The sequence below is a fragment of the Rhinopithecus bieti genome, unplaced genomic scaffold (assembly GCF_001698545.2).
Source record: "Rhinopithecus bieti isolate Rb0 unplaced genomic scaffold, ASM169854v2 scaffold_55680, whole genome shotgun sequence".
NCBI lineage: Eukaryota > Metazoa > Chordata > Mammalia > Primates > Cercopithecidae > Rhinopithecus > Rhinopithecus bieti.
In genome coordinates, this window is record NW_016821593.1 from 23,755 (window position 1) to 35,178 (window position 11,424).

Consider the following 11,424-nt stretch of genomic DNA (forward strand, 5'->3'; position numbering starts at 1 on the left):
ATTTTTTTTTTTTTTTTTTTTTTTTTGAGACAGAGTTTCATTTTTGTTGCCCAGGCTGGCGTTTAATGGTGTGGTCTCGGCTCACTGCAACCTCCACTTCGCGGGTTCAAGCAATTCTCTTGCCTCAGCCTCCCAAGTAGCTAGGATTACAGGCACCCACTACTACCACACCCAGCTAATGTTTTGTGTTTTTAGTACAGACAGGGTTTCACTATGTTGGCCAGGCTGCTCTTGAACTCTTGATCTCAGGTGATCCTCCCGCCTTGGCCTCCCAAAATGCTGGGATTACAGGCATGAGCCACCACGCCTGGCCTGAGCTCTTGATTTTTGTTTTCACTTTTAAACAAAATTAAACTGGACAATTAAACTGTCATCTTTTATGTGAAAAGTTGTTTTCTGTAAAAAAAAAAAAAACTTTTAAAACTGAGTTTTAATGATTGGTAACAACCTACATACCAAATGAAATAGTTTTTCTAAGATTGTATTAACTTACAGCTCTGCATTGTTCAACACAGATCACTAAATTGATTGGTGAAATTCTGTTTCTCCTTGATTTCCATTGACATTGTATATCCATGGTTTTTCTTCTTCCTCTCTGCCTTTAGTGATTCTGTTTTGACACTGTCTCCTGATACTCCTGGGCCTTTCCTCTCTAGCCACCTAGGGACTCTTCATCAGCCCTGTGTCTTGTCTTGATCATCCCTTGCACTTGGCTTTTGTTCATTCTGTACTTCTGAGTAGAATGACTTTTTGTACTCATTTAAATCCTGTCTCTCTTTCAGGAATATATCTTCTTGAGGCCTTTCTCAGCCTCTCCAGTGAAATTGAATCTTTTTTCTGAACAGCTATAGATTAAATGAAAAAATGTGTGTGAATAAATTTTTTAAAAATAACGTTACATATTTTTATTCAGTCAGCATTCAATACACAAGACATCATTGATATTAAGTCACCTTCATACAGAACTCACATAAAACCACCTCACATGGTATTTATTTTAGAGATTTTCAAAATGTTTTATTGAGGTATACTTAATATACAATAAACTGCATGTTTAAATTATCTAATTTGTTAAGATTTGGCGTACATACACACTTGAAACTATGCCCACAATCTAACATCTTCAAAAGTTTCTTTATGTTCTTATGTAGTCCTCTCTCCCATTCCTCTCCATCACAGCTACCACTGATTCTGTCATTATAGACTAATTTTTGTTTTCTAGGATTCTCTATAAATTGAATCATACCATGTTTTTCTTATCCTAGCTTCTTTCATTCTGCATAATTATTTTGAGATTAATTCACGTTGTTGCATGCATCAATAGTTTCTTTTTATGGCTAAACAGCATCCTGTCATGTGAATGTACTTCAATTTGTTCACTACCTGTCAATGTACATTTGGAATTTTTTCCAATTTTTGCCTATTACAAATAATGCTGCCATGAACATTTGTGTGCACACCTTTGTGTGGACATAGGCTTCATTTTTCTTAGGAAACTACTTAGGCGTGGAATGGCTGGATCATATATGGTAGCTATATGCTCTTTTCAAAAACTGTCAAACTGTATTCTAAATTTTACATTCCTACCAACAGAAAACGAGAGCGTTAGTTGCTGTACATCCTTGCTAATACTTAATATAGTTAGGCTTTTTAATTTCAGACATTCTAAAGATGGGAAGTGGAAGTTCACTGTGGCTCTACTTGGCGTAGTGTTTTAGCACAACTTGAAGGATAAAAGTTGAACATTTATCCTAGATGTTTTTGCCTTATTTCTTTAAACCTCCGAATTTGGAAAGTCTGAGTTCTGTTAGCAACTTCCTTCTTTGAAAATAAAAATACATTTAAAGTTTATGTCATGGTTTGCATGGCAGTTTAAACACACAGTGTACTCATTGCCATTCAGGCACAGTATTTTACTGCTAACACTTAAAGGAATCAGAAGTAGTGACAATAAAAGCAGCATCATTTATTTTAAATAAATACCCTTAGAAATACTTATAACCTGTTTTGGCTTTTTGTTGTTGTTGTTTGTGCTCTCTTTATCAGTTCTAATTATTTAAGAAAAAGCAAAACAATATTTTTTAAAACTGGTTTGCAACAAAGTTGTTTCTCTGTAGAGAGAAACATTCATAATTATGAAGGACAGAAGAATTTGAACAAATATTTTTTTAAGAACTTTTAATCAGATTTTAGCTACTAGATTACTTTTAAACAAAATAGCTATAACCTGAGATTTGAAACTTCATTACACAAAAAAACAGGAGAAAATTGTACACCCAAGTGCTGTTTTATATCAAGTGAGGATTGACAATACTGTTTTTATGCATCTGTTCTGCCCACATAAGAAGCCAGCTTCATCATCTGGATGTGTCCTGGGGCTGAAACTTTTTATAAATATGAGAATTTCACTTTTTTTAAATGGCAAGCAGAATATGGTGTCCAGCTGTGGATTTGCTTATATATTGTGTTTGCATTTTTTCTTCCTGGGCTTGTTTTATACAGTAAATGGCACTACATTGTCATACAGATTTCATGATTAATGCTTATTTATGAAATCTTATGTAAATATCTTAGGACTCAGTCAAACAATGTGCAAGTTAAACAGTTTTTTCTCCGAATATTGGAATGACATCTCCTTTGGGAATAGTAGGTTGGATATGTTCTTTATCTATAAAAAAAAGTCTCATATGTAACATTTGCCTTTTACTATTCGATGTTATATCATTCTTTTTCAATTGTTTTGTGGGACAAGAAATCCAGTTTCAGATTTATTCCTGGGAAACACAGAGAAAATTTAGATGTGGAAATTATTTAGAAATAAGGATGGTAGTTATTTTGTATTACACTAAATAATTACATTTACTAGAATGCCTTTTTTAAAAAATTTTGATTCTGTCCTCTGGTCGAGAGGCATTTATATGTGTTCTCTTATTCATATATTGAAATAAATCTACTGTTTGCTAGTAAGCTGTGCTTACATTACTGTGGTTTTAATCCACAGGAATGCTAGGTTGATTATTAAATATCACCATGTGAGTGTGAAGCAAATTTCAAGTGTAAGTTAATAGTGATCAGTGATGCATTGGTAGAGTTTTATTTTATAAATTTTATTTCTCTGGAATAGTTAATTTTCTCATATTATTATTTTAGTGGTTTGAAACTGGAAGTTGAAAGATTTGTTTTCTCTTCTTTTTTTCTTATGCTCTCAGGTCCAGCTTTTCTATGAACTAACTGATACCATGAATAAGGTCTGGAATAAGATTCAGAAGAGAGGCAATCTCAACCTATCTACAACCTCTCCAGAGACCATGGCAGGGCCTGTTCCTACTTCTCCAGTTAGAAGCAGTATAGGCACAGCTCCTCCAGATACCAGCACATGCAGCCCATCTGCTGACATTGGGACTACTACTGAGGTAAGTGTTTTTGAAAATCCTGTTACAAAATGAAGGTTAATATATAACACAGATTTCCAGATCATGGTTTAAAATGAAGATAACCTCACTACTGTGAAAACTGATAGATTCTGAAGGTTCAAGAGGAGCTGTGGCGGCAGTGACTGTATATTCCTTTTAGGTACAAGAATTTTTTTTTAAATCACTTTCAGCAGCTTCTGGGGTAGTTCAGAATAGTGCCGGCTCTGTGAAGTGGTGAAAACTGAGACACAGTAAAGGTATGTTTCCTCAGAAGTATGGAAATGTAGAAACTGAGTGAAAAAGAGACTCATGCTTCCCCTCTCCCTACCTCTGTTCCTCTACACCTTTTTTGAACCAGGTGACTATTATTATCTAGTCACCTGGTTTAGATTAGTGGTTTTAGACCCTATCAGACCCAGTGCCCTCTCCACTTCCTCCCAATCGTAAAAGCTTTTCTTTTTCTTTTTAACATCCTAACCTAGCATGCCAGTACCTCTTTTGTATAAGAAATATTTTATAATGCCTCCTTTACCATCCTGAAATGAAAATAAAAAATATAACCAGAAATGAATATGAAAAATAATGTAACTTACATATACATATAATTTCAAAAATATGTAATGTCTTAAATAAACTGTAAAGCATAAATAAAAGGAAAGTAATTAATATATAGTAATATGTACTTCAATATGTAAATGCCTGGGCATGACTATATTAGAAGACAAAATGGAATAGTCACGTGCAATTACTGTGAATATGATGGCTGTAAATAGACTCGTACAGGTCTATATTTAACACCACAAGTGGTATTGCTGTTGGTGACATGATTTTCTAAACTAGCGACAAACTCTTGGTAAAGTTTCAAACAAAACATAGTTCAATCTTTCATTATAGTAGTTGAATTTTGGAACTTCTAATGTATATTAAAATCATGCAAAATGAAGAAAATATGTTTGGATTTAAAACACTTTATAAACAGGGTTTTCACCTATATGAATATATATGAGACAGGCTTCATTTTTCAGGACTGCCCTATTCTACACAGGATCTCTTGAACCCCTAACTCCTAACCCTTAAATGCCAATAATGATACACAAACATTGAGTCAACCAAAAATACCCCCATTCATTTCCAAAACATTGCTTAAAGGATAGAACTTTCTCCAATGAGAACTACTGTTCTATAGTCAATGGAGGTAGAAGTTATGTTTTTTTGCTTCTGCATAAAGACACCATTTCCTCTGGAAATAAAGCTATTGGCAAAATACAGAATGCGATAAGAATCAAGTAAAGGGGATTGTAATTTCTTTCATCTTACAAATCAGTAAAAGCAAACAAACTCAGTTTAAAGGGCAAATTTCAGCTGCTATAAGGCATTTAACACTTTAGAGAACATCTATTTAACCCCCTGTACAAGCAGCTTTGCTATCTTGCCCATTCCAAATCTTAAGAATCACAGTAACCCAGGTGATAAGATTATTCTTTCTCTTTTTTCTTTTTTCTTCCCAAATGAGGAAGAGATAGGAAGTCTAGAAATAAGCCCATATCGAGTTAATGGGACGTATCCTTTCTAGAGTAAAAGCTATGAATTGTTTCTTGAAGATTTCCAATGTTATTAGCATACAAAATCTTTTAGAATTCTTTCAGTAAAAAAGCTATTGAATACAGCAGTTTCCAAACTTATATAACCAAAAGCTCATCTTTCTCAGTTTGCCTATTAACGCTTTACAAAATACGTTTTGTGAAATCCTTTGGTAGAGTAATCAAAGTTTAAGGTAATCAGTTGCTAGACAAAGATAGTACAAATGAAGCTGATAAATACAGTTAAATCTTAGAGACATTTTAGTGGCTGAAAGGAGAATGTTCCATTAAACAGTTGTTTTCTAAGTACTGTGTTTACAGGAATGTCTAGAGGAACATGACATCCATTTTGGAGTGTTCACTCAACTCTTTTGGAAATGTGTTTTTTTGAAAGAAGCATTTAAAAGACATTTCAAGTCCAGGAAAGACAGGGCTCACATGAAATGGTGACAGCTTTTGGTCATACATCTAGAGACTGCCATTCGTACAAGGTATAGTTTGAATCATACACTCTAGGATTGTACAGTGTACAGACAATGCAAAAGGACATGGTGACCCTGATGTGAGATGTAATAAAAATAAACACGCCCTACATTTATAGAGGAAGGATTAATAAATTCATTCTAAGAGGTCTGTGGCTCTCTTGTAGAGAAAATAACACTTGGGATGGTTAAAAATGAGTAAGACATGAGTAACAATTTTGTTTTAGTAGATGTATAATAATACATACTAGAAGAATAGTATCTTCACCAGCCAAAGTGAAGAAGTTAAGGGGAAAATTTTGCTAAATTGCTTATAAAAAAGTAAATTCTGATTTTAATAATACCCTTATATGACTGAAATTAATTTCAAATTAGAAAGTTGAGGATTTTTTCGGATTGGGTTATAAAGACAAGTAATGAAAATGCTCGTAATAGATTTGTTAGTTTTGTACTATCTATAGATTTAATCTGATCTGTATCAGATTTGAAAGATCTGAAAATGATAAAATTTTAATGCAAAAGATTCATAAATTAATATTCAAAAAAGACCATGTAAAGCAGCTCATAGAAATGGAGTTCTGGGGGAATGTGGATGGGAAAGTGGCACATGTTTTCAAAATGCACCCTCTTCTCTTATTTATATAGTGTGGTCCAGAAAAGAGGTGATTACTACTAGTCCAATATCAATTTGAAATCCACTTGGGAAGATTGTTTGCTGAGAAGTACCTTAAAATAATTTAGCTGATTTGTTTTCATAAAGGGCAGAAGATTTTTATGAAGATGGTTATTCACTATTATGAAGATGGTTATATCACTATTCGCTACTGAATGAAAACAATGACTATATTTTCTTATGTTATCATTTATTGGCTAATTTTGAAAGAGGTCAATTTAAACCCAGATGCACACATAGTTAGTCTTAATCTACCTATAAATATTTTTTGAGAGCAAGAATAGAAATTAAACATGAAATATTCAATAGACAGATACCTCCTTATAGGTTGCAAGGTAAAGTTAGATCAGTGCCTTAAAATTGATCATCATATCATAACCATTTGGGTGACAGAGTAAGACTCTGTCCTGTCTCAAAAAAAAAAAAAAAAAAAAAAAAAACAGAGATAATGCTTGTAAAGTACTTAGTTTAGTGAGTAGTCCAAAAGGGAAAGCTAATACAAATCTTCATAAGATTTTTGCATTAGGCTGTGAGTATAGGCAAATTTCTATATACACGGTACCATTTAAACATTTTCAGTTTAGTAGGTCTTCATTTTATGTTTCCAGCTCTTGTAAAGTCATGAACAACACTAGGATTTACTCATAACAGAGCAGGCAAGTTGTCAGTCAGCGATATGCTTCGTGTAACTCGTTAAAAGATTTTTGAAACCCTATTAGGGTTAGCTAATTTTGTCATTTCAATTTAACTTTTAATTTTCTCCTTAGCCCTGGGCAGAAGAAGATTCTGCCACACTAATCAAATGCTGTACCATAGTAGCCCTATGCTGTTATTTGTTATATCATTTTATTATAACGAGGGAGGAAGGAGCTATAATTATAAAATTATTTCAGTGTAACCATGTTATTTAAATTCACTAACACCATATTAATAAGGCAATAAAAATATTAAGAACGTATTTATGAAAGAGGAATTACAACTCAGAGCTTGCTAACCAGTGCGCTGAAACACCATGAGATGTGTCACAGCTATGCTGAGACATGGATTACCTTGGCCTTTAGAGTCTTTGGGTGGGTCCAGGGTGAATGAAGCTTTCAATGCCGTGGAGATTTTTCTGCTTACCACAGATAAAAATAACATTTCCTACATATGCAATTATATGAAGAAGGTTGGGAAGTACTGCTTTAACTATCCACAACACATATATTCTATATTTAAATCCATATACAGACAGTTGTATTGTTGACATGATAGTGTGGCTAATAGAAAATATTCTTATAATCAAAAGATTATCAGGACAATGGTTACCAGGAGGAGAGAAGGACTTCTAGAGCTTTCCAGGAATGCTATGTTCAAAGAAGCATAAAGTCTTTTGAATAGATTAAAACAAACAAAAAAAGTATATATATAGTCTCCCCTTCATATTGTTCATTCTTTTATTTCTTAACATTTAAAAATAATTCCTTTATAGTCTTTTTAGATTTTCTTAACTCCATTTATTGGAGATGCCAAGTTTTTGTTAGTTATATCTGCTGACTGTCCCTTTTTCTGGTTCATTTTCTCATGTGGTTTGTAATATCTTATTGTGAACTCATATTCAACAGTTTATTTTTTCTGTGTGATTCCTATGTGCCCTTTGTTGTAGAATTGTCCCTATAGAGCATTTTGACATTTGCTTTTGCCAGGGTGCTAGAGATTTCAGGGAACCCTCAGCAATTTTTAGGTTCTTTATCAACAAGGGTTTGTCTTATCATATAAGTAGTACACATGACATCCCACACAAGCAAATAATAGCATTTAGTTTCTCATGATTTATTTTTTATTTTATTTATTTATTTTTTTGAGACAGAGTTTCACTCTTGTTGTCCAGGCTGGAGTGCAGTGGTGTGATCTCGGCTCAGTGCAACCTCTGCCTTGCGGTTTCAAGCGATTCTCCTGCCTCAGCCTCCTGAGTAGCTGGGATTACAGGCGCCTGCCACCACGCCTGGCCGATTTTTGTATTTTTACTAGAGATGGGGTTTCATCATGTTGGCCAGGCTGGTCTGGAACTCCAGACCTCAGGTGTTCGGCCTCCCAAAGTGCTGGGATTACAGGCGTAAGCCATCCTGCTCAGCCATGAATGACTTTATCATGCCCCTACTTTCACCTCTCCTCTGTCCTAGGAATCTGAAAAACATTCATGGCATTTCTTAGCCTGCTGAAGCCTAGTGTCTAGTGTATCTTTTGCTTAAAAAGCAGCTCTGTTTCCCTCCAGGATTTATGCAAAGAACTCCCCAGTTGAGGCTCTGGACCACGTCTTCAGTCCCTGAATGAGTGTTAAAACACCATCGCTCAACCCCTCCACCCTCATCTGAGTTTGACACTTCTACATACCGCCAAGGACTGTTTCCACTTGTTACCCTGACTTTGTGTTGCCTCTTCATTTCTGACACCATAGTATTTGTCTTTATTTCAAGTTTTGCTATCGTATTAGAAAAAGATGGTAGTCTGAAATTGGACAGTTTAAGAGAATTTAGTAAAAGGACAAAGATGTTAACTGGGGAGGGAAATCTCAGTTAACAGGAGATGATTGAGTACCCTGGAGCAGTTGTTGACACCAGTGGGCTTAAAGGGCAGGAAAGAGAGTTTATCAGAGCAGGGAATAAATACCCAGACTTCATTCTCCACTTCTGTCTCCACTGTTTCTCATTGACTGAAACCAAGAAAAAAAACAAAAACAAACAAACAAAAAACAAAAAACAGAGGACCAGGAAATCCATTCATATTGTTCATATAGATTAACTTCCCAAGCACACAGGGTAGTGAAGCGTAGAGAGTAGATCTAGAGGGCCAAAGAAAAGATATGTAGCACTTTTCGGTATTAAATTCACCTGACATTTTATCCAGAATATCTGTGCTGTGGTAGTACAAATGGTAAATGTTCATTTCGGCTTAGTCTCCATATTGCTGGTGTTAAAATTTCTTACTAAGAACTAGTCTTTTTAATCTCACTCTCCTTGTACATATTAACTTCTCAATACTATCAATTAACTTATTTGGTGATTTTTTAAAATTGTGGTAAAAAATGCACATGGTGAAATTTACCATTTTAACCATTTAAAAATGTACAATTTAGTGGCATTAGGCACATTCACAGTGTGTAGCATAACCGCTATCTATTTCTAGAACTTTTTCATCATCCTAGACAGAATCTCTATCCCCATCGAACAACTCCATCTTCTCCTCTCCCTCCATCCCTGGTAACCTCTATTCTACTTTCTGTCTCTATAGATTTGCCTATTCTAGGTACTTAATATAAGAGGAATCGTATGGTATTTGTACTTTTGTATCTAGCTTATTCTACTTTGTGTAATATATTTAAGGCTCATTCCTTTCTTTTAGTGTATCAGAATTCCATTCCTTTTTATGGCTGAGTAATATTTCATTGTATGCATGTAACACATTAAATTTATCTGTTTCTTTGTTGCGGGAAATCTGGGTTGTTTCTACGTTTTTGGCTGTTGTGGATAATGCTGCTTTGAATGTTGGTGCACAGGGGTTGATTAATTTTTAATGAAACAGTTTTCCCTTGAAGAAATTGTATGCATGTTATATGACTTGCACCTGAAAAAGCATTTTAAAACTCATAGAGTACCAGAAATTGTATTTATTTTTTTAACTGTTGAATATGTTGATAACTGATGTATTTGGTTTAAAATGTAGAGGGAGGGGAAAGAAAGTAAATCTAAATGTTTTTAAACATGTTTTATTCGGTGCTTATTTTCTGATTTAGAAGAGCACATTACTGCCATCTTAATATCATTTGCTTAGTACTAGCCTGAATGGTCTAGAATTACAGTAGCACTTAATATTATCCCTTACTGTGTGAAAGCATATTTCAAAATTTTGGCAGAAAATATGGGTCCCAGAGGGGAAAAAAGGGAAAAATTGAGTAGTATGTTTAGTTTCTATAGTAACCCTTCAAACAAAAAAGAATGTTAGTAATTGATTTTCTCTAAGGTGTATGTTTTTTTTTTTCCTCCTGGGGAAAACTAGCTAAACTGTCTGCTCCTTTCCTACTCTTTGTTGTTATGAACTCTCTCTTTTCTCCTTTTCTCAGCCCTAAGAATTGGCTTCCTCTGACTTTGATGTAATAGTTTTGTGGAACTTGACAAGTGAGCAAAGATCTTTGTCTTAATTCTGTCAACTTATAGTTGTATTTTCGTAAAAGATTATCAGATCCTTTAGGCCAGCATTTTAATTTTATATATAGAAAATTGAAACACAGTGAATTAAAATTAGCGTTACTATGTAGGGACTGGGCTGACTCATATTAGCTTGATTCTAAGTTAGTGGAACCTCTGGAAGAGACTTTGTAAATTTGTTTAAGTTCTTTGTAGCTTCTGGATATAAGCCCTTTGTCAGACGGATAGATTGCAAAATTTTCTCCCATTCTGTAGGTTGACTGTTCACTCTGATGATAGTTTCTTTTGCTGTGTAGAAGATCATTAGTTTAATTAGATCCCATTTGTCTATTTTGGCTTTTGTTGCTATTGCTTTTGGTGTTTTAGTCATGAAGTCTTTGCCCATGCCTATGTCTTGAATGGTATTGCCTAGGTTTTCCTCTAGGATTTTTATGGTTTTAGGTCTTACATTTAAGTCTTTAATCCATCTTGAGTTAACTTCTATATAAGGTGTAAGGAAGGGATCCAGTTTCAGCTTTCTACATATGGCTAGCCAGTTTTCCCAACACCATTTGTTAAATAGGGAATCCTTTCCCCATTGCTTGTTTTTGTCAAGTTTGTCAAAGATCAGATTGTTGTAGATGTGTAATGTTATTTCTGAGACCTCTATTCTGTTCCATTGGTCTATATCTCTGTTTTGATACCAGTACCATGCTGTTTTGGTTGCTGTAGACTTGTAGTATAGTTTGAAGTCAGGTAGCGTGATGCCACCTCCTTTGTTTTTTTTTTTTTTTTTCTTTTTTCTGCTTATGATTGTCTTGGCTCTGTGGGGTCTTTTTTGGTTCCATATGAACTTTAAAGTAGTTTTTTCCAATTCTGTGAAGAAAGTCATTGGTAGCTTGATGGGGGTGGCATTGAATCTATAAATTACTTTGGGCAGTATGGCCATTTTCACAATATTGATTCTTCCTATCCATGAATATGGAACATTTTTCCATTTGTTTGTGTCTTCTTTTATTTTGTTGAGCAGTGGTTTGTAGTTCTCCTTGAAGAGGTCCTTCACATCCCTTGTGAGTTGGATTCCTAGGTATTTTATTCTCTTTGAAGCAATTG

The 11,424-nt window shown here is 34.4% G+C and overlaps 1 protein-coding gene across 1 annotated transcript in view; it reads left to right on the forward strand.

Annotated features, from left to right (window-relative positions):
• Positions 1-11,424, forward strand: part of LOC108520897 (vacuolar protein sorting-associated protein 13B-like) — a gene marked incomplete at its 3' end in the record, with an annotated part of 201,096 nt that overhangs the window by 7,174 nt on the left and 182,498 nt on the right. The window contains exon 2 of the mRNA XM_017860455.1: positions 3,210-3,413. Within this exon, the coding sequence (XP_017715944.1) occupies positions 3,210-3,413 (204 nt within the window). The remainder of the gene's footprint in view (positions 1-3,209; positions 3,414-11,424) is intronic.